This window comes from Molossus molossus, unplaced genomic scaffold, assembly GCF_014108415.1.
Source record: "Molossus molossus isolate mMolMol1 unplaced genomic scaffold, mMolMol1.p scaffold_m16_p_33, whole genome shotgun sequence".
Classification (NCBI taxonomy): domain Eukaryota; kingdom Metazoa; phylum Chordata; class Mammalia; order Chiroptera; family Molossidae; genus Molossus; species Molossus molossus.
Window position 1 is genome coordinate 837,414 of NW_023425370.1, and position 26,997 is coordinate 864,410.

General features: G+C 60.7%; 3 protein-coding genes across 10 annotated transcripts; 2 read left to right on the forward strand and 1 right to left on the reverse strand.

Annotated features, from left to right (window-relative positions):
• The first annotated feature begins 945 nt into the window (after positions 1–945).
• Positions 946–6,078, forward strand: PYCR3 (pyrroline-5-carboxylate reductase 3). Its single transcript, XM_036281250.1, has 6 exons — positions 946–1,056; positions 2,921–2,985; positions 3,609–3,788; positions 4,093–4,305; positions 4,600–4,692; positions 4,830–6,078. Exons 1-6 carry the CDS (start codon positions 951–953, stop codon positions 5,010–5,012), a joined length of 840 nt encoding a protein of 279 aa, XP_036137143.1. The 5' UTR covers positions 946–950; the 3' UTR covers positions 5,013–6,078.
• Positions 6,079–6,452: 374 nt separating this feature from the next.
• Positions 6,453–11,551, reverse strand: TIGD5 (tigger transposable element derived 5). Its single transcript, XM_036281312.1, has one exon. The coding sequence runs from the start codon at positions 11,549–11,551 to the stop codon at positions 9,650–9,652; it is 1,902 nt and encodes a 633-aa protein (XP_036137205.1). The 3' UTR covers positions 6,453–9,649.
• Positions 11,552–11,984: 433 nt separating this feature from the next.
• EEF1D (eukaryotic translation elongation factor 1 delta) lies at positions 11,985–26,339 on the forward strand. 8 transcript variants are annotated; one of them, XM_036281370.1, is made up of 10 exons: positions 11,987–12,046; positions 16,236–16,250; positions 18,585–19,678; positions 21,472–21,595; positions 21,997–22,068; positions 25,103–25,202; positions 25,280–25,380; positions 25,541–25,759; positions 25,945–26,139; positions 26,239–26,339. In XM_036281370.1, exons 3-10 carry the CDS (start codon positions 18,585–18,587, stop codon positions 26,275–26,277), a joined length of 1,944 nt encoding a protein of 647 aa, XP_036137263.1. In that variant the 5' UTR covers positions 11,987–12,046; positions 16,236–16,250; the 3' UTR covers positions 26,278–26,339. The 8 variants fall into 8 exon arrangements, with proteins under 8 accessions (XP_036137271.1, XP_036137263.1, XP_036137267.1 ...); XM_036281371.1 differs by having other exon boundaries at positions 12,007–12,046; positions 21,475–21,595; XM_036281372.1 differs by lacking the exon at positions 21,997–22,068 and having other exon boundaries at positions 12,006–12,046.
• Positions 26,340–26,997: the final 658 nt, after the last annotated feature.

A 26,997-nucleotide genomic window follows, 5' to 3' on the forward strand; every position in this document is an offset into this window, starting at 1 on the left:
AAGTCTCAGGAAGGCCTCCTGCCTCCTCCCTGCAGCGCTCTGGGAGGCCCACGGAAACCCGGATCCGGGCTGGCCAGAGGAACTTGAACACTGAGAAGTGAGACATCTGCCCACACATTTCACTGGCAGTGCTAATTTCACGCTGTCACCTGGAGCCGCTGCAGCTTGGGGGGAGCTGGTCACAAGCTCTAACCAGGCAGACCCATCCTTTCCACCTGAGCCCACTGCCAGGCTTCAAACAGGGCGCTCTGAAAACGCTGCTCCGCAGAGAAACCGGCCTGAGGCTGGCAGGGCCCCACTCCCCTGCGCCGATCTTCGTGAGGACAGGCCGGAGTCCGGGCCCTGCCTGCTGGTCTTTCATCAGAATCAGGGCAGATGTAACTCCTGGGAACTCAGCTGCCCAGGGACCATCAATCAGTGGCCTCCGGGGCTCTGCGGCGTCCGGACGAGGGACACCCACCAGGCACGTTCCAGGGCACCGACCTCCGGGACGGGGTCAGAGGAGACCCCACCTTTCCCGATTTGGGCTTTGAATGGAGCTTTTCAAGCTGCCTTTGGAAAACCAGGGTCTGATGTGCACATCCGAGCAGAATTCTGCCACGGCTCGTCACCGCCCTCAGCACCGGGACCCAGGGTCCCAGGCAGCCAGGCTCCTTCGCGCGAAACAATCCCCTGCGCCGCCAACTCCGCCTCGCCCCTCCCGGTGTGCCGCCCCCGTGGGCGCCCCGCCCCGCCCCGCCCCCCTAATCTCTGACGCAAAACTCGGACCAATGAACAGAGGGAACCGGACCCACTGCTCTACGTGCTGTAGAGCGCGGACCCGGAGCCCGACGGGAGGGGGCGGAGCGTACGTTCCCAGCAGCCAGTGACGGGGAGGGGGCGGGTCAGCGTGGCCCAATGAAGGGGCGAGGGGCGGGGCGAGGCGAGGCCTGAGGCGCCGGGGAGAAAAGATGGCGGCGGTGGCTGCGAAACCCGACTCTCAGCGGGTGGGCTTCGTGGGCTTCGTGGGCGCGGGCCGCATGGCGGAGGCCATCGCGCAGGGCCTCATCCGAGCAGGTGGGGCGCCGCAGGCGGGTGTGCACGCGGGGGCTTCCGACGCCGGCTTGGTGTGGGAGGGACGGGCATGCCGGGCGGGAGCTCACCTGCCCAGAAACAGGAGTCCCGCTGTGCCTCTGGGCGGAGCCTGGGCAGCCAGGGCCTGCGCACAGGGGTCCCAGGTGGGGCAGGTCCGGGCGGGGCCCGGCGGGCGTGGGCCAGGGCTGGACGCGGACCCTGCTCTGCGGACTCGACTTCCCTCTGAAAACATGCCAGGAGTCTTAGAGTCGGCTGTCCCCACAGTAGCCACCAGCCACACGTGGCCATAGAGCACTTGAAATGTGGCTGTCCGAACTGTAGAATAACGTATACACCGGGTTTGGAAGATGCATCACACAAAAAAAGGAAAAGGAAGGTGCTACTCTGGAGTTTAAAATATACACTGCAGTTAACTTCACCTGGACCTTGTTTCATATGACTACTAGGAAATGTAGTTGCATGTGTGGCTCCAGTGATACTTCCCTTGGACAGGGCTAGCTCAGGGCCTGGAATCTCCCGCCAGCTCTCTGGCCTTGGTCCTGTTGCTTCACCTCTCTGAGACCCTGGTTCTTCTTCCTGTTGGTATGCCGGCTTCAGGCCTGGTGGCACCCTGGAGGATTTCTCTACCTCCGCACTAGGGACATTTGGGGCCAGATCGTCCCCTGTGGAAAACTGCTTTACTGCAAGGGATGACAATGCTGTTTTAACCCTACTCCACAGTAATTAGAAATCTTTACGTATGGATAATGGGCTGGCTTTCTGCCCTTGGCCATATATCAGAGTCCAGAGGGGCCAAAATTGGTCACAAAATCGTTGACTACAAGTCTCAAGTGTTTTACCTATAAAGCCCAATAGTATCATCTGCCTCCCAGGCCTGTCCAGATTCCGTGTTGTGCACAGTACTGGTGTGTGTGTTGCATAGTGGACATCACAGCCATGATTAATCAACGCTGGGCTTAGGTTTGGGGTGCACTTCTGCCATCCTGTTAGAGTCTAACAGTTAGACACTACAGAAATCTAACCTTCCTTGCCCCCCCAGACTCCACAAACACAGGTGATTTCTATTAAATAAGCACCTAGCCTCTTCTCGGACATCCCAGCACAGATGCACCGTCTCCCAGAGAAGCCCAGCCCCCATTGGGCCTCCCTCCCCATGATGTCCCCCTCCTCTCCACACTTCCTGTCCCTGGAGGCAGAGGCCCTTGGGATCTGTGTCTTCACAAGACAAGGCAAGCTTGTGGCCCCTGTGTCCAGCAGGGCCTCTAGATTTCACAGCAGCAGCAGGCAGTGGTGGTGACTCCTGAGAGGACTTGTGCCGTCTCTTGGCCGCCAGGGTCGGTGCAGCGCAGTGAACCTACAACCACGTGCTGGTTGGAGTGAGAGGAAGCTTTGCAAGAGAGCAGATGCTCCACATTTCTGGACGCAGTCCCATTTATTTGCAGATGGCTACCCCCAGGTTAAAATTTCCTTGAAGCCAAAAGATAACCAACCCTTAGTCACATGCAAATGAAACACCTAATACACCTGGGCAGGCCAGGTCTCCCCACCCCATCCCACCCTCGCCCCACCAGGTGAGAGTGCTCAACACAAGGTTACGAAATGTCTGTCTTCCACCCCCCAACTCCACAGACTTGAATAGATCTGCTTGCCTGGTCCTGGCTGCATGGAACACCCCTGCTTAGCACTTGGGTTCTTGGGAGAGTCTTAGGCCAGCCAAGGGCCATGATGGCCCAGGTGTGGCTGAACCTGACAGCCTTCAGTAAGGGGCAGGCCAGGCTAGTTCCCTCCCCCTCCTTCCTTTTAACCCACGTCCTCAATAGCACCAGCCCTTTGCCTTTCTCTCCAGGAAAAGTGGAAGCCCAGCATGTGCTGGCCAGTGCACCAACTGATAGGAACCTCTGCCACTTCCGGGTGAGCTGGGGCCCAGTTCTTCTGAATTGAGGCTTCCTCCAGGAGCCCAGGGGAGCTCTTGGCTCCTGTCCCTCTGAGACCTTCTTAAGGCCAGGGAAGTACTGCTTATGTAGCTAAAGTTTGACGCTGGCTGGGCTGGGCTGAGCTGAGGAAGGGTAGGTCAAAGGCCAGAAAGAAAGTTAAGGTTGTGGAGGGCCGGGGCAGAGTAAAGTGGTGTGGGTGGGTGTGTATTTGTGAGTGTGCACATGTATGTGTATATTCACATGCATGCATGCATGCAAATGTTGGGATGGGCAGAGATGGTCATGGGAACTTACTGGGGTTGGAGGGCTCTCAGAGATGCAGACATCAGGGTGTCAGTGAGGCTCAGGGTTGGGTCCTGAGCAAGAGTGGGTGGTCTGGGTGAGTCTGGGGCAGTAGGAGTAGGAGTGGTGCAGACATTTGCGATGGGAGAGACCCATGGGGACCCTTGGGAATGCAGGGAGAGATCCTTGGGGACCAGTGGGAATGCAGGGAGACACCCTTGGGGACCAGTGGGAATGCAGGGTGGCCTCCAGCCAGAAGGGCTGTGGTCTAGGAGGATGCCAGCTTACCTTGTCCTGGTCCCTGCATTCCCGGTACAGGCTCTGGGCTGCCAGACCACCCATTCCAACCAGGAGGTGCTTCAGAGTTGCTCACTGGTCTTCTTTGCCACCAAGCCCCACATCTTGCCAACTGTCCTGGCAGAGGTAGCCCCCGTGGTCACCTCTGAGCACATCTTGGTGTCTGTGGCTGCTGGGGTCTCTCTGAGCACCCTGGAGGAGGTGAGTGGCCCATGGGGATGAGGTTCAGATGAGGCTGTGAACCCAGAATAGGCTGTTCTGGCCAAACTCAGCTTCCCAGCCTCTGCTGTCCCAGACCAGCTCCAATCTGGGTTTAGCATGGGTGGGACAGGAGTCAGACAGCCTCCTAGCTGGCTTGCAGAAGTGGCCAGGAGGCTAAGGGGACGAGATTAGGATTCCTCCTGGCACTGCATCTGAGAAGCAGTGGAGGGAGCCTGGCTGAGGTGTGTGCCTGCCTGGCAGGCTGATCTCACAGGCTCTCTGATTGAAGCCTCTCTCTGGCCAGCTCCTTCCCCCAAACGCACGGGTGCTGCGTGTCTCTCCCAACCTGCCCTGCGTGGTCCAGGAGGGGGCCATGGTGATGGCCCGAGGCCGCCATGCTGGGAACAGTGAGGCAGAACTCCTACAGACTCTGCTGGAGGCCTGCGGGCAGTGCGAGGAGGTGCCTGAGGCCCACGTGGACATCCACACTGGCCTCAGCGGCAGTGGTGTGGCCTTTGTGAGTGTTGCCTGGTCCCCCAACCCCCACAGGCCAGCCATCAGCCAAGTCCCTGTAGCTGCCCCTACCCTTGGGGCCCGATGGCGTGGTCCCCGGCTACCTGTGAGTTCTGCTTCCCCCCACATCATTGCCTTTGAGCAGCTGGCTGTTGGCAGACCCCTGGGCTCAGGCCTTGGCCCTGGGCCCTGCACTGGTGGCTGGTGTTCTGGGCCTTGTTCCTGAAGGTTCTGAGCCTTCTCCAGGCTGGGTGCTGTGTCCAGGGGAGTGTTGGCTTTGATACCACTGCCCCCACAGGTGTGCATGTTCTCTGAGGCCCTGGCTGAAGGCGCCATCAAGATGGGCATGCCCAGTGGCCTGGCTCACCGCCTTGCTGCCCAGACACTGCTGGTGAGTGACTGCAGCCCCAGGGTAAAGAGTGAAAGGGGATGGGCCTCTGTGCCTCCAGGGAGCAGGGGGTTGAGCTGGAGAAAGAAGGGGCTGCCTGCCTCTCCCTGAGTCGCTGGCTCTAATGTTCCTCTCCCCAGGGGACAGCCAAGATGCTGCTGCAGAAGGGACAGCACCCGGCCCAGCTGCGCACGGACACGTGCACGCCCGGCGGCACCACCATCCATGGGCTTCACGTCCTGGAGCAGGGCGGGCTGCGAGCAGCCACCATGAGCGCTGTGGAGGCTGCCACCTGCCGAGCCAAGGAGCTCAGCAGGAAGTAGGGTGCAAGTGCTGGACATGGGCCACAGCTCCTGGGTGCCCAGAGCAGTCCTGCCACCCCTATTCCCTTCTCCCTGCCCCTTCCTGAGGACTGTGGTTCTTTAACCCACAGGAGCCTCATCGGCTACACCCCGCTTCTCGCATGGGGAAAGTGAGGGATAGGACTGAGGGATAGGGGATCCCTCAGCAGTCCCTCCACCCAGGCACAAGGCCTCATGGTGATAGTTCACTGTAAGTGGTGATACACGTCTGAGGGCCTGGGCACTGGCCGGTTGGCAGAGACATGAGCAGAGCCCTTGGCACAGGAGCAGCTATGTGACCGCAGTCAGCTGGGGGACGTGGGGACATAGGAATTCACACAAGAGACCTGCTCCCTCAGTGAAGGCAGCGGTGCCATGCTGCAGGTCTGTCCTGTCACTGGGTTGGCTTGTGGCCAGGTTGGGGTGCTGCTCCAGGTTTGGGAGGATGGGCCTTGGCCAGTGGGCACTACCATCTAGCTTCAGCTGGGTGTTGGCCTCTCCCCCAGACCCTAAGCTCCTGGCAAATGGCTTAGGTGGAGCTGACTCTGATGACACTTCTTGGTCAGGAGTCCTGGAGGATCACAAGACCCGGCCTCTGACTGTAGGACCTGGCTCTCCAGCATGTCCCTGAACAGACCAACAGGCCAGGGACTGGGGCCTGAAACAAGGCCATGGGGCCTTCAGCAGTGGGGGTGAGGGGGTATTTGCACCTCTGCCCCTATACTGCCCCCGAGGCTGGTACCTTGCCCAAAAAGGCCCCAGAGGCTGGAGCTCCCCCGGCTTTTACCCAGTTCCCGCTGCCACCTACCAGGGGAGGCTTCAGGAAAGGAACCTGCAAGGCGTCTGAGGCTCCCACGCAGCAGCTCTCCCGAGCTGACCTGGTGGTCTGCCATCTGCTGTCCATGACCCCTTCTTCCCGGGCCTCCAGCCCCCACCCTGTTCCTACCTTCCTTTGGTCCGACCTGGGCCTGCCACTTGTTAGAAGGGTCAGCCTGAGTTCATTTCCATGGCAGGTTTCTTTACCTGTGAAACGGGAATAAAACTGCTGTCCTGTAGCATGGAGTGACTGATATTTAATGGGAGGTTGATAAAACCAAATTCCAGGGGCCTGGCAGCACATGAAAGTGACCTACACCATCTCCTGAGATCCCTGCACCTCAACTCACCCTCCGCCATCCAGCAGTGGGCCCCAGTGGTACATCACCTTACAGTCCTCGGGGACCAGAGTACTCCCTGAATGAGAGTCACCTTGGTGAGCCCCCAGCCCAGCTGGAGGGGTAGCCTTGCCCCAGATGGTAGTGGCCTGTGACAGGACACATTGATTCAAGAGGGCCTGGCCCAGGAGGGGGCAGGGTTACGGCCCAATCGTTGGCTGGCCAGGTCTCTTCACCTTATACCATGAAGCTAAAATGACCTTCAGGAAACTGGCACATATGACAATGGCTCCTTCTGCAGTACTGTCCCACTTTTATACCCTCCCCACTTCTTCAACATGCATCTTAGGTCCAAGCACTGGGTCAAAGGTACACAAACAAGACTTTAGAAGAGGGGTGAGGGTGAAGTTGACACTTTCAGCCTTTATTATAAAGTACATTGGGTCCGTCTGACCCAGTGAACTCTGCCATCAGTGTGGTTGAATGTGAAAGGGCCCCTCACAGAGCATGCTGCCCACCAGCCCACAGTCCTGTCAAGGATACACCACTGGAGTTAGGCCTCACCTGTGGGCACCCTTAACCATGGGCCAAACTGTGCCCAGGGCCCTGCTCCCATCTGGTTCCCCACAGCAATCCCAACCTGCACTTCGGCCAATGGGCCGGGATCCCTGGACCCTGGACCCCTCAGCTTGAGGGCACTCCCCTTCCTTACGTCTCGCTCAGACATTTCATCCGCCAGCTGGCATCTGGGGGCCACTTCCCAAGCACACAGCCCCCTCAGTAAGGCAGCATGCCCCGACTGTTGCAGGCTGATCTCACACCCCCAAAACATGCAGATCAGGGGTGCTTTCAGCAGAAGCCTGTGTATACTTTTATGTTCCTCGCCCACTGCCAAACCCATGGGGGAGCTCACGATGACCCTGACCACGGGCCACTGGAAGGTCAGTGACTTTAACTGCCTTTGTCAATGGGCTGTTAACAGGATAGGGAGAGGCTGATGACTTTGTCCCCAAGCACCTCCCAGGCTACAGGAGTCCCCACACCACGGCAGGGAATGTATAATCCTCCAGGGCAAGTTTCCAGCTTGCGGACAATGGGTGAAAGGGTTCTAGCAGCATCACACCAGCCCCCCACCCAGTGTCACCCACCACATTCTCAGGTCATCACACACCAGGGTGACATGGTCAAATACCCATGGGCCCAGCAGATAACTCCGAGGGCAGGCTGTGGAGTGAGGCCACCAACCAGGGCACACTTCAGCCGCTATGCCGCAGAGACAAATGGGTCTCCCACTGGAAGCGTCTGCCCAGGTGCCCCATGACTTCACACCGAGCCCAGGGAGATGCAGGGCTGGGATGGGGCCCCAGGGCAACCTGGGACTATGATGACATGTTAGTGGGACTGCCCACAGGGCCAGGCACCTGCAGCTTCTGCCCCAAGGCACATGCAACAACCTGCACCTCCATTCTAGAGAGGACACCTTTACACGCTCTCTTGTGAGAGGATCCCCTTCCCCAGCAGAGCAAACTTGGCTAGCACTCAAACTAGCTCCTCAAGGCCCCAGGCTATCATGGACTGGCCTCGTTTTACAGTCCCCATTCAGGGACACCCAGACAGGCCAGAGCCTCCTCTTGGGGTGCAGCAGCAGTCCCCTAGATGGGAGGAGCCTGGTGTGATGTGAAGCAGCTCGAGAGGCATGCAAGAGATCCGATGTGGGCCTCATTACCAAATCCAGGCCGCCTGCACAGGCCCACAGAGGGACAGACTGGGAAGAAAGACCTGAGATGGAAACCTTGGCCAGTAGGCACAGTGCTGATGCAGGCTGAAGGGTCCCTACCAGAGACCACTTGGGCCACATGGAGCCTCAGGTGCACCCTCGCCTGCTGCCCATCTGTGCTGAGGTCTGCCTCCCACACACCCAGCGGCTCCTAGCCCTGGGTCCCAATGAGCAGGAGCAGCAGATGTTGTAAAAGGCAGGATGCCTGAAGCCCCAAGCCAGATCCAGCGCCAGCCTGACAGCCAACGGCTCCTCTGGGTGTGCAGGCTCCAGACAGCTGGCGGGAGGTGTCAGGTGGGCCTTCCCTGGAGTGACTGCTCTGGGCCTGGCTCACTTCCCTTGCTCCCAAATTCTCCACACCTTCCCTCAGCTTTCAGATTCCAGATGTGTGTTTTGACTGGGGGAGGTTCTTGGACTTGTGTGGAAATTGCTCAGGGGCACCCTCTAGCTGCCTCCCTGAGGTGCAGACATCCACAAACACCACCTGTCTGCAGCCTGGGGACACCAAGATGACATGGGGCAGAGGATTCCGGGACAGGCAGTGCCCCACTGCCAGTCCCCTAACCCTCATGAGGGCTCTGGGCAGCATCTCTGCCAAGGCAGCCCCTAGGAGGGACAGGCATCTCTGGGCTTCAGACTGCCAGCAGTGATCTGAATCCACAGTGGACGTGGCAGCAGACCATAGAAGAGCTGGGCCAGAACACAGGAGGCTCTTCTCCCCTTTCAAATTGCCACCCAGAAGTCCAATTCCTGGGCTGGGGAAGCAGCTGCTCAGCCACGCCTTTGGCTGTGCCAGGGAGGGGCGGTGCTGGGGGCTCTAAGGCACTGCACTTGTTCTGAATGGCTGTCAGTGTCAGGGGGCCTGCTTCAGGTAGGTGGGTGGCCTTGGGCCCTGGACAGTGTGGGCTATGACTGCTGGGAGAGTCCAGGGAGCTTGTCCAGCAGCATGCCAACCCCATGGAATAAGAAAGCTGTTCAGAAAATGTATTTTCTTAAGGAAAATTAGAAGTATCAGTGGAACAGAAATCTATGCCCGATGCATCCAGAACATCAGGAGGCCTGAGTGCTGGGTACCACCCTCCCTTCCCAGCCCATGGAGCCATCCTTCAAGCCTGGGCCTAGGCTCCCCTTCCCCCAGAGTATCTGTAAAAATGACTTAATTCTATAAAAACAAAGCGGAGGGGTGTGCCTCCCCACTGAGAAACCATGGCTGTGGTTGTGGCACAGAAACCACAACACCAGGGCTCAGGGTGGATAAGAGGACAAGACCCTTGTTCAGTGCAAGCTGACAGTGGAGGTTAGGGGTGGCAACGGCTGGAGGCCACAGCCCTATGAGACCAGGTCAGGAACACAGCACACTGTGCTCTGCTAAGTGCTGTGGTGTGTGCAAACCAAGTGTGTGTGGGAGGGCTCCTAGCTGAGACCACAGACCCCACCTGCTTGCTCAGGGAGGAGCATGAGCCCAGGGCCTCTCTTCCAGCTCCTCCCAGGAGACTGGGGGACCAGTGGAGCAGGATGACCCTTCCAACAGAGCCCCTCCAAGCCTACTGGGGCTGGGATCCCTGTAACCCCTAGCCATGGGGTGGGCCACTCCAGGGGAGGGGAGGAGGGCAGAGGGAAACTGTGTGTCCCCTCCCTCCAGGTGCAGCAGGACAAAGGCCCCTGGGGAGCCAACAGGACTGGCTTGGTCACACCCCATCATCAGGGGCTACAGGAGAGGGCCCAATGCCCCCCAGCCTCCTGGCTGTGCTGATCAGTGACCGCAGTTGCACCAGCTTCAGAGGCCCCACCTCCTGGGGGTCCTGGCTCTCCAGCCACCGAAGAGCTGTCTCCAGACCCCGAACAGCTTCCCCAGCAGTGGGCACAGCAGCCTCCTCCTCCTCCTCTCCCCCCTCCATGACAGAAGACAGGATGCCAGAGGGTGGAGGAGCCACAGAGACCAAGGAAGAAGGCCGGCCAGGGCCTGCCTCCTCTCTGCAGCCCTCAGGCAGGCCCCCATCATCATCCAGGTGCAGCCACTCAGCCACCTCCTCGGGGGCCAGGCGCTTGTAGGCCAAGGCTGCCAGATGTGTGAGGTCGCTGAGCACCCTGCTGTGCTCAGCATTCTCCTCAACCTGGCCAGCTGGTAGCCCAGCACACTCCTCCTCTGGCCGAGGCTCAAAGGCGGCCCGCAAGCCCAGTAGCCAGCAGCGTTCGATGCTGCCAGCCTGCACCAGGTCCCAGGAGAGGCCGGCCAGGTAGAGCATGTCCTTGAGCATGAAGCTGCGCATGAAGTCCAGCGGGGAGGCCCCGGCGCAGGACACGGCCAGCCGAAGCAGCTCCCGCTTGTACAGCTGCTTGAAGGCAGCCACCACTCCCTGCTCCAGTGGCGCAGGGATGTGCGCTCGGCTGCTGCCCTTGGACAGGAACAGCACCCGCACAGCCCCGTCAGGGGTCTGCAGCTCCTCTGGAGGGCTGAGGGGCTCAGGTCGGAACCGCCTGGGGTTCTCCTCACTCTCTTCCAGGGCAGGCATCTTGGCGGCTGGGCTTGGGCAGGGCGGGTGGGCGACCAGCAGCACAGCCTTCTGCTGCAGACAGCTGCGACGTAAGTAGCGCCTGACGCCGGGAACGAACTCCTCGAAGAACCAGCCCCGCAGCAGCGGGCGACTGAGCCAGGCGTCTGGGCTGTAGCGGTAGGAGGCCGGGAACTTGTCCTGGTTGTGGTGGCGCAGGCTGGGCGGGTCCGGCAGCTGCCCGATGACTAGCGGCTTCAGCTTGTGGCTGCCAGTCAGGTTAGCGGCCAGCAGCACCGTCACCCGGTCGCCCCGCCAGCGCCGGCCACAGCCCCCCGCGCCCAGGGGTGCAGCCTGCTCCGGAAGCAACTTCCAGTAAAGACCAGTGACGTTGGCGTTGTAGATCTGCTCATCGCCATAGCCGCCCTCGGCGGGGGGCGGCGGGGCCGGGGCGCGGCCGGGCAGGGGGCCGGCGCCTGGGGTCTGTGCGGGCTCCTGCTTGACCGGCGGGCTGGGCGCGGGGCCGGCGGCCGGGGGCTCGGCCTCGCCGTAGATGCGCTGGCTGGAGATGCCGTGGCGCTTCTGCCAACGCCAGAACCAGCCGTGGCTGGCCTTGAAGGTGCACTCGGGCCCGTAGATCTGGCGCGCGAAGGCCTCGGCCTGCGCCTGGATGAGCGGCCCCGACAGCGGCACGCCGTGCTGGCGCAGCGCCAGGAACCACGAGTACACGGCGCGGTCGATCTCCTCCTCGTTGGCCAGCCGCATCTTCTTGCGCTGCGTGCCCACCTCGCCGCCCAGCTGCTCCAGGAACCAGCGCAGCTTCGGCTCGTCTTTGAGCCAGCCGCGCAGCGTGCCGCCGGGCACGCCGAAGTCGCGGCACACGCTGGCTTGCCGCTCGCCGCCCTTGACGCGCTCGATGGCCTGCAGCTTGTCCTTGATGGAGTAGGCCTTGCGGAAGGCCATCTTCACCGCCACGCGGGGCCGCGAGGCGGGGGCCGGGGCGGGCGCGGGGGGCCGCGGCGTCGGCGCGGAGCGTCCGGGCGCGGGGTGGCGGCCGCGGCGTGTGGCCGGGCCGGCCGGGGGACCCGTGGGATACATAGCGGCGGCGGCGGGGGCTCGGGAGCCATAAGCCCGCCCGGCCGGCCGCGCGGGGCGGGGCGCTGGGGGCGGGGCTGGCTGCGGCCCTCCCCTTTGTCTCGCCGACTCCGGGGGCGCAGGCGCGCTGGCCCCGCCCCCGTGCGTCACGCAGCGCGTGCCGGCCCGTCAGTTCCGCTCCAGCCCGACGAGTCCATTGCGCCGGCAGCGGGGGGGACGAGGTGCGCTGCCAACCCAAGTCCCAGCTGTTTGCTCCGGCTCCTCCGGGAAAGAGCGAGCCCCGTGCTGGTCTCCCTCTGGCCTCGTCTCTGCCACCGCGGAGAGAGTCGCGCGGCGGGGCGAGCCGGCCGCGCGAGCCGCTGCCCCCGGGTCCCTGCCCGCGTCGCATGGTAGACCCCGCGGTTTCATTTCCTGTGCGCGACCCCGGCGCCATCCCTTTCCTCCGCCGCCCCGCGCCGCCGAGCACTCGTCTGTGGTCGCTGCGTCCTTGGCAGGCGTGTGAGTACCGCGGCCGGCGCCGAAGGAGCCGCACGTGCTGCGGAGGCCCCACGGGCCAGGGGCGGGCGGCCCGGGCTGTGCGGCGGCTCCGGGGCGCAAGGGCCGCCGGCGTGCCGGCTTAGGGGCGGTAGGCCAAGTGCGGCTCCTGGGCCGAGCGCAGAGGGGCGGGGCCCGCCGGCCACGTGTCGGGCCGAACCCTGGGGCCGCCGGGGCCTGAGCGCCGTGGCGGGGGCGGCGGGTGGCAGGAATGTCCGACCGGCTTGGCCGGGGCCTGTAGACCTTCCTGTGTCCAGCACGTGGACAAGGCAATGCAAATTCAGCACTTAGCGTGCGCCGGCCCCGGGCCGAGGGGTACCGGCGCGGGCCCAGCCTCTTGGAACCTGGTCGGCTCGTGAAAGCGGGAGGGACAAGGACGTGGCTGCTGAGCGACCGACACACACAGGGTCCTCGGAGATGGACCGGGGCCCTGACTTGGCTAGAGAGTCCGGACGGGAGGCGATGTCGAAGGCTGTCTCTGAAGGGAAGGGTGACACTTTTCCTTGAAAAAAACGGGGCAGGGGCATTTGAAGCGGAAGGAGGGAAAGGCTGGTGCTGGAGCCATGGTGATGGAGCCGGGTGGAGGCCCCACGGAGGCTGCACATCGGGGTTTCCAGAGTGAAGGGCCACCCTGGAGCAGTTGGGTGGTCCCTGCCTCCCGGGGGAGCCGTTTAAATAGACCCTGGCAGCGGGCCTGGCCTGGGGCAGGAAGAGCATCGCAGCTCGGACTCGCAGGAGCAGCTGCTGCTTCCCCGGCTCTCCCAGCCGGTGAGGGCGCTGGCTCAAGTGCGGCTCTGCCCTTCCCGAGTCCTGTGGACAGAATGTCCCCGAGAAAGCGCCTTCTCATGGCGCGCCTGGCACAAACTCTAAGGAGCAGGTTCCCTGTGCACTTGTGCAGAGCAGTGTTCTGGCCCTGTGCCAGTCTGGGGGGTGTCCTCTAGACCAGGCTTCCCTTTCCTCACCGTGGGCTGAGGCTGCTGTGGGGTTCACGGGAGCCTGGACAGAGCGAGCACTCGGCCACCCATTCTTTTTCACCCTGCATGGGCCAGGGTGGTTGCCAGCCAGCCCCCCCCCCCCCCCCCCCCCCCGCTTTGCTTCTGCGGAGAGGGGTGAGGCTGCTGTGTTCAGTTTGGGTGAGCAAACGTGCTTGACTGGTGTTTCTGTGAGCGGTTTCTTGAAAGTGGCATTTTTTTATTTTATTTTTTATCCTCACCCGAGGACATTTTTCCATTTTTTGTTCAGGTAGAGTGAGAGGGGGAGAGAGAAACATCGACGGGAAAGGGACACATCAAGTGGCTGCCACCTGCACGACCAACCAGGGCCAGGGACAAACTGCAACCGAAGTACATGCCCTTAGTGGGAACCAAACCCAGGTCTCTCTGGACCGCAGGCTGACGCTCTAACCACTGAGCAAACCAGCCAGGGCGAAAGTGGTATTTTTTAAAGGCCAGCGAGAACACTACATCCAGCATGTCATGTGTCAGTGTCAGCTTTTTGGGGGCCACAGGCAGGAAATGCTGGCCTGAGCATTTGTTGAACCCTGGCCCTATGCCACTCCTTTGAGACGACTTGTGTATGTTGGAAGTGGGTGGCAGCGTGCGTGACATTGATGCAAAGGACAGGCATTGGAGAGAAGGATCCCCAGCTCCTCACTGACTCAGAACCTTACTTTCCCTTTCCCACTCCTGTCTACCAGCTGTGTATGAGGCCTGGACACATACACACACACATGCACACAAGCATGTGCAATGTGCACACAGAAGGGTTGAGGAAGCACGTGCACAATACTAGAGTTGCTACAAGGGCAGGGTGCAAGGAGCCTGGCCGGTGTTTGATGCAGGAATTTCGTTGTTGCTGGCTGGGCCTGTGATGGGGTGACTTGGGCAGACACGGTGTAAGTCCTGCAGGTGCAGAGGCCCCCTTTCTGCCAGCAGGACAGGTTGATGTTTCTGAGTAGGGCTTAACTACCCAGGAGTCAGAGGACAGAAAGCATCTGAGTAGGAATTTGGGGCTGTGGAGCTCCCCCAAAGGAAGGCAAAGGGCATCCTACCCATCTGTACTGTCTATACAGCTGCCCTACTACTTGCTGTTCTCATCGACATTGCAGGTGCTTGTTGCCATCTTGGCAGACGCTGCAAACAGAAAGCTGTATTACACAGCACTGGTCCCAGCCATGCCAGCCAGGGGGCCCAGAGAAAGCTGAACTGCCCACAGATCCTGGCCCCTGTGCACCTCACACCTGCTCATACTATTTCCACTTTCCATGGAAGGTGGGCATTTTTTTTTGACTCCTGGATGTACAGTCTGGGAACTCCTGTGTGCGACTGCAATTGGGGTAACATGGGCACAGGGCTATTTCAAGCATTGTCTGATGGGAAGGTGGTATAGACAGCGGGGCTGGGGGAGGGGCCATCAGCCACCCCTTCCCAGAAACCTCTGTTCACAGGTTTCTCAGCACCTTGGTGGGCACAGCTCTGACAGGCTACATCCTCATCTTCCTTCAGGGCCCTCCAGCCAGTAGTGTCCTGGGCAGGGGGTGCTGCCCAGGTTACCTGTGCTGGCACCACAAGAACTGCATTCCTGGCTCTGCAGAGGCCAAGAAGGGCCCCCAGATTCAGAGGCCCTGCAGGTTTGGGTGGACGCACCAGGCACTGGGCTGGGAATGTCACCAAGAGGGGTCATCTCTAACCAGGCCACCTGTGCTATGCCGGCTGCCTTTACCCCTAGGCCTGGTGGCCAGGCAGGGGATAATCTCTCTGGGGCCTCCCAAACCATGGGCTCCCGAGAACCCTGGCAGCTTGGCAGGGCAGTGCCCCCTTTTATGGGAGAGGTTTCAGTTTGCCTGATGGATGAGGGTTGTATCATAGTGGGGGCAGTCTAACTCTTTGCCCTGCAGATGTGCCCAGCAGCTGGTGGGGACTCCTGAGGCCATTCTGGTGTGTTTGCGAGCTTGCTTTCTGTGCTTCGAGCTGTGACTGCTGCTGCCTGTAGAACCCTCTGGAGAGGAGGGGCTGGCTGTTCTGCGGGAGAGGGCTGTCCTTACGAGAGCTATAGGTTTGCGTGCTTGTGCCTTAAAGAGAAGTATTCAAACTCCACCTCGACTTTCTACTAGGAGAGATGGGTGTTCAGTTCAGCAGGGCCTCATGGGATGCAGGCTGACAGGAACCAGGGGTGTTGAGGAAATAGAGGTAGACTCCTGCATCAGAGCCGGGCAGGGGGAGCCAGGAGCGTCCCTGTGGGTGCTGTTGGCCCTGTCCCCAGTACTGGCTTCATGCCCAAGTGGCGCTCCACCGTCCTCGGCTGTGGCAGCCTCCAGGTGATGCTCCACTGGCTAGACTGGCCCTTCTCCTTGCAGAGACATACCCCGTGTCCCCTCTGGGAGCCTCACCTCCTACGAAGTCCCAGCAGTGGTGTTGCTCCTGGAGGGAGCCTGTCTGTGCATTCCTATAGGCCAGCTGTCTCCCCTTGATACCAGCTTCTTGTCAGTCTGCTCCCATGGGGCACCTCGTGTGTCCCTGTCTGTCAGTTACTTGATGCCATGCAGGGACCTGGGTGGCAGAGCTCTTGTTGGAGCAGAGACAGATTCTTAGGGTTCTAATCGCAGGAGGAGGTGGTGCAGGGCAGGAAGGCTAGGTCTTGTCTGCCTACAGAGCCTGCCTCAAACTAGCTGAGTTTCTTGGTTCCTGGGGCATAGCATCTAGCACCTGGCCGGTCCCGTCTGGGAATGCAGTGGAGGTCCTGCCCTTTTGCACACAGCAGGGAGACTTTGTCCCTGAGACAGGGCTCTTGGGTGACCGCTGAGACCCCTGGAGTGGTCCTTGGGATCTTGTGCCTTATCTATGAGCCTGGACCTAATGGCAGTGTGGGGGCGGGGCGGGGGTGGATTCCTCTCCAGAGGGGTGCTCAGGCTGGAGCAAGGAGCAGGTAGGAGGGGTGTTCAGACGGTGCCTCCCAGGAATTGCCCATTTCAAGTGTGATGGAGGTACCTGAGTGAGTAGACTTGGTGGGTCTGTCTAGTGCTTATCTCTGCTCCTTCACCAAACTCACCTGTACGCCGCTTTGCCACGCAGCTTCTGGAAGAGCCCTCCAGCCTTCTCGGGCTGCCCTGTCTGATTGCCTCTAACCTTGCTGCTTTCTCTTCATGCTGTCCTAGGAGGTCAGAGCGAAAGTAAGTACCACCTGTCCCATGCCCCCCTGCTCCCTTCACCTGAGCCAAGAAATCCAGGTGTAGCCGGCACTGCCCTTTGGGAGTGTGGGGCCTGGCTGACCAGGCTGCTGGGTTTGTATCCTCCTCTGGAGCACAAAGTAGCTGGATTTGCTGGGTTCAGCCTCTGGTCTCCTAGGTTCAGGTGCTTCCCTGGACAGAGCCAGCTTCCACCTCCTGAGCAGGTTAGGGCTGTGGGTGGGGCATAGAGCTGTGTCCCCAGCAAGCCCTCGCCTCAGGTCCTGTGCCTTGTGAGGGTATCTAGAGAAGTGGTTTCCTCTGCCTGAGGTGTGGCTCCCAGAGCCCTGCGCACAGCCTGGTCTGGTGTCAGGAGCCAAGGAAGTGTTTAAGCCAACAGGGTCTGGCAGGGCTTGGGCACCAGGGGCCAGCCTTGTGGGCTGGGCCAAAGGGGCATCAGAGAGGTCAGGCACATGAGCCCTGCCTGGTCAGCCTCCTGCGCCTTCAGGGACAGTGAGTGATGTCACAATGCCCTGCCTCCTGGGAACACGCTCCTGCTCTCTCACCACTACCTCTGCCGTCAGCCTGGCCTTGGTAAGTGCTGCCTCCAGCCTGGGCAGAAAGGTGCCAGGGGACAGCCCCGGCACCTCACTGGGACTTCGTAAGAGGCCTGTGGCATGTGCCAGTAAAAGCCTCCAATGTACCCTCCAGAGTGTAAGGGGGACTCTCCCCCAGAGTGCTAGGCAGGGTGGGACTTCGTCCACAGGGCCCACGGGATCCTTGGAATCGGTTCTTAGTTTGCTGGGGCCTTAGGGAAGGGTCATAGAATCCACAGTGAGTAGGAGGAAGGATTTGCTGTCTAGGCTGAAAGGCTGTCCTGCTTCTGGAGACCTTGCCTCCTGGGTCTGAGGGCCTACCTGGCAGCAGGCAGACGCTCTGTGGGACAGTGGGTTGACCTTTGTTTGGCAGGGGACAGCAGAGGTGTCCTAAGGGACAGCTGCTCAGCTCCTGGCAAGTGAGCGCCTGGGTGTTGGTCAGGACACCTCCCTCTGCTTTGAGGAGTAGGGTCTACGGCTGGGAAGGAGTCCCTGTGCAGGTCACAGCCACCCTTCTGGAACAGGCCAGTTGAGTGTGCGTGCGGGGACCCTAGGCACATCCTCAGAGCAGACTGGCACGAGGCCATCTGGGCCTGGTCTGCTCCTAGCCAGAGGCTGCGGTGGCCCAGATCCCTCTGTTCTTGCCAAGTGGGGGGCTGCCTCAGCATTCTGGTCTGGTCAGCAGAGTGTGGGTGAGGCTGTTGCTCTGAGGCCAGCACCCCTTGGAAGTTGCACAGGGGCAGCAGACCACTAAGGTCACTTCCAATGAGGATGGTGGGGCTCAGGGCCCCCCACCTGCCTCCCACCATCCCAGTGATGGTGCCCCTTACACCAGACAGTAGTGAGACGGGGGGTGTCCTGATGTTCTGGGATTCAGAGAGTCCCGGTGGTCCCTTCAGTTTAGTGCACCCAAAGGTGTGAAAGGTGTGAACTGATTGCCTGCCAGTCAGAGGCGTGGTTCTTACTCTCTCCCTGAGCCACCCAGCTCCTTCCCCTTGGACAGTCACCAGCATCTGCCCTGTTGTCTTCCCTGATACGGCCTTGTGGAGGTGGGCCCTCCTCTGCTCCCAGCTGCGCACTAAGAGGCTGTCTCTTCTCTGAGACCCTGGGCAGCTCCCTTTGGAATGGGTGCTGCTGTGGATTGTGGTGTGGGTGACTCAGAAGCTGGGCGCACCACCATGGGCCATCCTTAGAGACTGCAGAGTGCTTTCTTTAAAACCAGTGCCTCAGGGGAGGTGCCTGGATTTAATCCAGTTAAAAATTCAGATAAGCAATGAATAACTTTTTAGTGTGAGTCTCAAGTATTTCATGGGATGTACTCATTGTAAAGGTTATTTGTTGTTCGTGTGAGAGTCAGATGAAGTGAGTGCACTCTCTCTTTTATCTGGCATTCTGTTGGGAGATCCTATGAGAAAAGGTTTCTGAGGTTTGGAAATAGTGTTCTCTAGATCCCTTTGGAGAGCTTGGGTACACGTTGGGTTGGAAAAGAAAGAAAAGTTTTGCAGCTAAAAGAATACATACATTTACACACTCATATGTGTATGTTATTTGCTTATTGCTTTATGGAGGTCCCTGTGGATTTGATTTGGGGTCCTTGCATGTTGTCTGATGGCACCCCCTGGGGAAGCGTCCCCAGGTTCCTCCACCCCGACAGCCAGGCTGCCGAGGGAGGGGCGGGGCACTGGCAGCCCGGCTTGCTGTGCTCAACTGCCTTCTTGTGCTTGCTTTTAACGCTGCGTGGAAGATGAGGAGCGGGAAGGCCTCCTGCGCCCTGGAGACCGTCTGGGAGGACAAGCAGAAGCATGGGGAGGCTGAGCAGCGCTTCCACGAGCATGAGGCCACGCGAGCCGCCACCGCCCAGCAGCTCCTGGTCCAAGTGCCAGCCGTGAATGGGCCGGGTCAGGAGGACACCAAGGAGGCAGAGGAGGCCGAGGCCCCTGAGAGCTGCAGGGACAGTCCTGGGAAGAGCCATGACGGGAGGCAGCCCCTGCAGAAGAAGAGAAAGCGCTCCCCGAAGAGCTGGCTCGGCAGGGCAGACCTCGCCCTCATAGGCCTCTCGGCTGACCACGTCTGGCTAGACAAGCCGCTTTTCGACCAGGCGGAGAGCTCCTACCGCCAGAGGCTGGCAGACTTGGCTGCCCAGGCAGCCCGGCCACTGGCCCTGGCCTCCAGGGGTCCTTGCACCCATGGAAGCCAGGTGGCCTGCCACCATGTGACCTGGGGCATCTGGGTCAACAAGTCTGTCTTCGACCAGGCTGAGCGGGCGTTCGTGGAGTGGTCTCAGGCTCTGCTGTTGGCCACAGAGGGGAGCAGCAGGCAGGGGGCTCCTGACACAGGCCAGCGAGCACCTGCCCTGGACCTGGCCCTCACCCACCAGCCCAGTTCGCCGGCCAATGGCCAGCCCCCATTGGGCAGCCTGCAGGCGCTGGTGCGGGAGGTGTGGCTGGAGAAGCCTCGGTATGATGCAGCCGAGAGGGGCTTCTACGAGGCCCTGTTTGATGGCCACCCCCCTGGGAAGGTGCGCCTGCAGGAGCGAGCCAGCCAGGCTGAGAATGCCAAGCGTGGCCGCAGAGACCGGCGGGGCCGCAACACCATGGGGAGCAAGCGGGCCGAGCCGAGGCGGGCTGATGGGGGGGTCCCGACGTCTGCCCTGCCTTACTGGTACTTCCTGCACAAGGATGCTGAGGCCCCCTGGCTCAGCAAGCCCACCTACGACAGTGCGGAGTGCCGTCACCACGCTGCTGAGGCCTTGCGCATGGCCTGGCGCCTCGAATCCACATCTCTGGTTCACCGACCCAGTGCCCGATCTGGCCCATCCATGTCCAGCCTGAGACCCAAGTAGGAGAAACATGCTGGATGGTTGTCAGGCCTAAGCTTCCCCAGGCTGGGGCCATCGGTGCTCCCTCCCTGTCCCCACCCCAGAGGGGCTCTCCCTGAGACACCTGGACCCGGCTTAGTTGAAGGCAGGAGTGGGTTGGGCAGTGCAGCCTCCAGGGTTACCCCTCAGGGAAGTGGTGGGGGGTCAACACCTGGCTGCCCCGTATAAGGTTTTCTTTTGCTCTGGGCAACTCCCAGGGGAGCATTGAAGGCTCCTGGCCCTTGGGCCCCACAGGGGCAAGATGTGGAAGCCAGCACACCCCGTTTGCCCCTCCTATCTGTCCACTCCTGCCTTCCTCTAAGATAAGGTGGTGTCTCAGGTACACCAGCTCACGGCCAGTCTGTCGGCCTGAGTCTGAGGATACGATACCTGCTGGGCTCTGCAGCCAGCATTCAGCCTGGGACCCAGGGGCCTTGCCCAAGGGTGGTTTCACGCAGAACCAGCAGCTGTCTCTGGAGGCCAGGGGCCTGGAGAAGGCCAGGGCTGAGGGCCTCCAATGCCGGGCCACGAAAGGTTGGCAAAAACACTATTGGACTCTAGGGAAGACAGCACAGCAGGGAGCTGGGGGCCCTGGGATGCAGGTGGCCTGGTCCCCAGGCTCCCAGTAGGAGCCCCTTGGCTCTGCCCTTCTGTGGGGTTGATCTGATGGGTTGACAGGATCCAGCTTGTGAGGGACGGCACAGCCCCATTGTGGCGGTGGGTAGAGAGCGTCCCTGTTAGGCAGTGGCGAGGGTTGGTACATGGAGCTCTGAGATCCACTTCCTCTTGCCACCAAGAGGACACTGGCGAGGTCCAGTGATGGCCTGGGTTCCCCCGCACAGAGAATTGGTGGGGTGGGGCTCATTTCTGTCATGCTGGGTGAAGAGCAGAAGGGGCTCTGCGGGCCCAGGGCTGTGACAGCTCCCCACCTGCTGAGCTGAGGGAAAGCAGCAGGTGGGCATCTGTGCCAGGGCAGCGATGTGGCAGGCGGACAGTGGCTGGGTGTGGCTCTCGGCCGTAGTTTGCTTGCCCGGGTCTAGAGCAGCAGCTCTCAGCTCACTGTCGGGGCCCCGGGAGTGTCTGTGGTGTGTGTGCGTCTGCACTGCGTTAGCAGAGGTGACGCTGTGCCCACTGGAGAAGGGTAGTGAGACACTTCTATGAGAAATGGTTTTTCTGTAAGAAAAAAATTCAACCTTGGCTGGTTTGGCTCAGACCAAAAGGTCCTGGGTCCAATTTCCAGTCAAGGGTATGTACCTGGGTTGCAGGTTTGATCCCTGGCCCTGGTCGGGGTTGTGTGGGAGACGATCGATGTCTCTCCCTCACATCAGTGTTTTTCTCTGTCTCTCTCTTTCCCTTCCTGTCCCACTCTCTCTAAAAATCAATGAAAAAAATCCTCAGGCGAGGATTAACAACCAAAATTTCAGTTATTTTTGTTTGTTTTCATTTGGAGTCCCACCTGCTTCTGTGGTCAGATGTGGGTGTGTATCTGATACAGACCCAGCCTTGCACAGATGTTGTGCTTGGACGGGGGACCTCGGGACCCCCAGAAGTTCCTGGTCACACTTTGACAGCTGCAGGTCTTGGTGACAGGCCTGGGACTGTGGCAGTGGGAGCAGGGGGTGATATGGGTGGGGGGCTTCCGTGCTCTGCCATGGAGCCTGGAGGCCTTTTCCCCCAGGGACTGGGGCAGTTGCCCTGTCTGTACCTTTGGCATCTGGACTGTTAGAAGGGGCGCTTGTGCGGTCCAGGCTGTCTTAGCTTCTCCTACTCCCAGCAGGAAAATGGCCACAAACTTCCTAGCACAGGAGAAGATCTGGTTTGACAAGTTCAAATATGACGATGCAGAAAGGAAGTTCTACGAGCAGATGAATGGGCCTGTGGCTGGCTCCTCACGCCAGGTAAGGGCTGCGCTTGGGCCACTGGGTGACCGTGCTGACGCCCAGGGGGCAGTGGCATGTTCTCCCCCAGTGGCTCTGCTTCAGGTGCTGGTGGTGGGGTCTTAGGAGGGGTGGCCCTGGCTGGCTCCCAGGGTGCTGGACCTGCTCCTGTCTCGGCACGTGACGGCACGCCCCCACTGTGCCCCAGGCTGCTGGGCAGAACAGCGCACGCAGGCTGGGCTGGGCCTGTTGTCCCGGCTGCAAGACGCCCACACCTAGCACTTCTTGCTGCCCTGCTGGGCTTTCGTTCTGCACATCACTTCCTCGTTCTCTACATAAGGGACATATAGGGTTCCTTCTTTTTTTTAGAAATTAATTTTTTTTAATGAAAAAAAGACTGGTTCTTTCTGCACTGTCTGCAGGAGAACGGCGCAAGCGTGATCCTCCGGGACATTGCGAGAGCCAGAGAGAACATCCAGAAATCCCTGGCCGGAGTGAGTACTTGGGCCCAAGCACTCGCTGGCTAGCGCTGCCGCCGCCGCCCACACACCCAAGGGCACATCTGACTGTTTTGCCCTTGGAGCAAAGTCATGGGGAGGCTGTGTTCCTGCTTGGACGTGGACCTGGGCCCAGACCACAAGGGACTTACTCTGCTTCCTTGCTGCACCTCTCGCCTGCTCGCTGGTGCTCACCTGGGTCTCCGTCCCTCACCCTGGCCACCCCTTCCTGCTTGCTCCATGCTAAGGGAAGCCTCTCTTCCCTCTTAGGCCTTGACCTCCCCAGAGGGATGGGTTCATAGGGTGTGGAGTTCGTATCACAGAATAGGCACCATCTTGAATTTGAAGCCTGGATGGGGCCCTGAAGCCCAATTCAGCTTCCTGGTCCCAGATGGGATCAGGAAAGGACAGGACCATGTCCACGTCTGTCCCTCCCTGCTTGGCCAGGGAGGTGTGTCCCTAGGAGGCATCAGACCTGCTGCTCCACCTTCCTGGAGAGGAGCTGGCACCTCTTTCTCCCTCTGGGACGTAAGGGGGTGTCCTGACCCTGAAGGCCAAGTGTTGACATAGCTGTGCTCCTGGAAACTCCAGAGAGGATCCATTTCCTTGCCTCTTCCAGCTTCTACAAGCTGCCCACATTCCTTGACCGGTGGCTTCTAGCCAGCTGTGTCGTGACTGACCTCTGCTTCTGTTTCACTGCCTTCTCTCTGCCTTTCTCTTGGGGGCTCTTGTGATGACACTGGGCTCACCTGGACAGTCCAGGGTCATCTCCTGTCCCCAACCTCATCACGTCCGCAGAGTCCCCTTTGCCACGTGAGGTCACCTGTCGGCACAGCTGGTTTCTGGGAAGCCCTGGACAGGTGTCCCCTGGGAAGCGGTGCCACTGCCATCTGCCCAGCAGGCCCTGCCTTGTGCTTGGCCCCACATGCTCCTTCCTGCCTTGCCTTCTACCCGACCAGGTTTAGGCCAGGCAGACACGGGACCTGGGTGGCATGAGATCTCTGTACCCAGGAGGCTCTTCCTTCTCCCACCCTCGGGTCTGGCTGTGTTACTCAGCTGCTGGGCCCTGGTCTTTGGGGAGAGCTGTGGTGTGCTGCTAGGGCTTGGGTAACAAAGCACCACAGACCACACAGCTTAAACGACAGACACTGTGTTTGCACAACCTGAAGATCAGGTGTGGGCAGGGTTGGTTCCTTGCGGCCTCCCTCCTTGTGCAGATGGCCGTTTTCTCCTCTTGTCTTTGCATCTCATCCCTCCACGTGTTATGAGGACACCAGTCACTGGGTTAGGACCACTCTCCTGACCTCAGTGTGACTGGGTTACCCTGTCAAGACCCTGCTCCAGGTAAGCTCCCGTCTGAGGTGCTGCTGCCGAGGCTTCCATGAGGAACATCGTTCAGCCAGGGATGGTCCCAGGAAGAATGGTGCTGACCCAGCCCCAGGCTCAGATTTGGGTGGGGTGGAGCTCAGCAGACCCTGGAACTGCAGCACCCAGAGGTTCCTGGAACTGTGCCTGGTGGTACCAGGGTCGGGGGTAGGGATAGAGGGTTCTAGATTCAAAACGGGTGTGACCCTGCCCCGAGGCCCTGAGGTAGCTGCCTGCAGCTTGCTGTCATGGGCAGTGACTGGGACCAGGTGGCCTGTGCCTGGGGCTGGGGTAGGGGCCCTGGGCCCCCAGGCTTTGCTCCTGCCAGGATGAGTTCATGTAGAAACTGGAAAAGGACGTGGACTGTGGAGGGCCAGGTAGCATGGAGGGCCAGGCACCGGCGACCTGCTGGCCCCGGCACCTTGGTTTCCCCACCACTTACGCGTGCCGGGCAGCAGGCACAGCAGGGCACTGCCGCTAGGACCCAGTTCACTTGCTTCCAGGCACTAAGCCCCTGGGAGAGGAGCCTCCTGAACTGGGGCTCGGTGCAGTGGGTGGGAGGTTCTGCCTTTCATCCCGTGTGATGGAGGCTATTAGAGGTCTTAGTGGGAATGGCATGGGAGCCACGTGCCAGTGGCGGTGGCTCAGGTGGGTGTAGCACAGCTCTCGGTGTGTGCTGCAGGGTGGCGGTGTGCACGCTGTTGACTGACTGAAGTAGGGTGCTGAGTTGAACTGAGAGGAGGGGAGTGGTGTGAGCAGAGCCCATCCTGGTCCCTATGGCTGGCCGGTCAGGGATTTTTCTCCAGCCACACGGTGCCCTGGCCCCCTGGGCTGGCTCTGCTAGGTGCAAGCTGGCTGGTGGGTCATAGGACAGCACCGCCTGCCGTTGCCTGGCAACGAGAGTCGGAGAGCCGGCACCTGGCAGCCTGGCCATGGTCTCAGAGGGTGCAGAGCAGTGGCTTGTCCTATGCAGCTTGGGTGGGCCTCAGGCCAAGGTCTGGATCATGAGGGGACATGAGGGGATCGCGGCCCTGGGGAAAGGACCAGACGCACCATGTCCCCAGAGCCATCCCACTGGTTTGGGCTGTGGTGCCCTGTGGGTGAGCTCCCTGGACAGCGTTGCGTGAGTCAGACGATGAGGGCTGGGCTTTGATTCTTAAGTCCCCCAGAGCCCTCAAGAGCAGACCTAGTGAGCCAGACAGTTGGTACATGGCCAGGGAGAGGCAAGGCACTGTGCTGGCTGCTGCAGGTGGCTGCCCTTGGCATGGGCATGCTCCTTCTTGCCCCCACTGGCCCCTCATCTGCTCTCCCCTCTTGTTTCCAGCTCAAGGCCACACTGCCCAGCCACCTGAGCCCCATGCCAGGCTGCCCCCGAGACCCTAAGTCTGCTCTTTCCCACCCACAGGCAGTGGCAGCCATGGGTCTGAGCTTCCTGCCCTGGCCTCTGCTTTCTGTCCTGTGCTTTCTGCTTGGCTGAGAATGTCACTGTGGTCCCATGCTCACAGGGCTGCCGCCTCTCCTGGGTGGAGCATGGCATGTGGACCAGCTGGGCTGGTGTCTCACAGACCTCCCACCCAGCTCAGGGCTGTGCTTCTCCGTGGCTGCGAGTGGGGGACTCTAGCAGCAGGTTGGAGCGCCAAGCCCTCACTCCCCTCCTGCCTTGCAGAGCTCAGGCCCTGGGGCCTCCAGCGGGCCCAGCGGAGACCACAGTGAGCTCGTCACCCGGATTGCCAGCCTGGAAGCGGAGAACCAGAGCCTGCAAGGCGGTGAGGCTCTGGGCCTGCTGGGGGAGGGTCCCAGGTCGCCCCTCACTATCTGACCAGCATCTCCTTCACTCCCGCAGTGGTGCGGGACTTGCAGCAGGCCATCTGCAAGCTGGAGGCTCGACTGAGTGTGCTGGAGAAGAGCTCACCCACCCACCGGGCCACAGCCCCCCAGACCCAGGTGAGCTTCCGGCCCTTCAGACCAGAGTCCCCACACCTGGTGCTGCAGAGGATTAGGAGGCTGGCCCAGGCAGCAGAAAGGGCTGGAGGCCTGGATCTCAGTGTCCTCCAGGCCTGCCAGACAGGGCCCTTTGGTCTCAGCCTCCCCTTCCCTTTGGCAGCATGTATCTCCCATGCGCCAAGTGGAGCCCCCCACCAAAAAGGCGGCCGCCGCTGCAGAGGATGACGAGGACGATGACATCGACCTGTTTGGCAGTGACGAGGAGGATGACAAGGAGGCTGTCAGGCTGCGGGAGGAGCGGCTACGACAGTACGCAGAGAAGAAAGCCAAGAAGCCAGCGCTGGTGGCCAAGTCCTCCATCCTCCTGGATGTCAAGCCTGTGAGTGGCCTGCCTCTGACCTCCCCCTGCCTTGGGTTCAGAAATCTTGGGCTAAGAAGAGAAATGCAGGGGCAGGGCAGGAGCAGAACCTGTTCCTACGCCTGCAAGGACTGCTCTGCTGTGCTGGGGCCTCCCCTGGGGTCTGCAGGCTCCTGACCAAGCCTCTCCTCCCCTTTCTCCCCCAGTGGGACGACGAGACGGATATGTCCCAGCTGGAGGCCTGTGTGCGCTCTATCCAGCTGGATGGGCTGACCTGGGGGGGCTCCAAGCTGGTGCCCGTGGGCTACGGCATCCGAAAGCTGCAGATCCAGTGTGTGGTGGAAGATGACAAGGTGGGGACTGACCTGCTGGAGGAGGAGATCATCAAGTTCGAGGAGCACGTGAGTGGGCAGGCCCACATGGGGGGCAGGTCCAGGGCACAGCACGGGGGGCCTTTGGGGAGTGGCCCCACATGACCACCTTCCTTCTCCTCTCTCCAGGTGCAGAGCATAGACATTGCTGCTTTCAACAAGATCTGAGCCCTAGCACTGGGCCTGGACAAGAGGCCTTGCCCCTATTAAAGACTGAGATTTCCTCTGTCTGGCTCCTGTCGTGGTCTGGGTGCTGTGGGCGGGCAGTGTTCAGTGAGCAGCACTCTGCCAGGCCCCAGGCCTCAGTAGTGTCTTGCTTGGGCCCCATCTGTCCTACACCAGTGGTCCCAGGAGCCACTGACATCCTACCCTTTCTTGGCCTCTGCACAGCCTGTGGCTGTGTGACCTCACCCTCTGCCTGCCTCTTGTCTTCACTCACCCATCAAGTGCCATGTCCAGTTCAAGCAGTTGAAGCCGAGAAGAAAGCACGCCCTTAGCTCCTCACTGTAGAGGCCCGGGAGGCGTCAGCCTTCCGCTCTCCACTCTGCGTCCTGTCGCTCCATTCCAGCTGGGCCGCCACTGTGGGAGCCAAGTGCCAGCCTGCAGCTGCCCAGGAAAGAGGTCCAAGAGGCCCACCTGGCCCTGCTGCTGTGACCAGTCACCTGCCCTGCCCCACCAGGTCTGACCTGTGTGAGACCCTGCCAGTGTCCTGTGGTCTTGGCTCTGAAGTCCTTCCCTGGCCTTCATTCAGTCCTCCAGAGGGCACTCACCCTCCGGGTAGAGACTCCTGGGAAGCAACAGCCTTTCCCAGCAACTGCCTGGCTGCTCCCCCTGCTGGAGACTGGGCCCTGGGCGGATTCCACGACAAACCATTCTGTGGAGTCATGC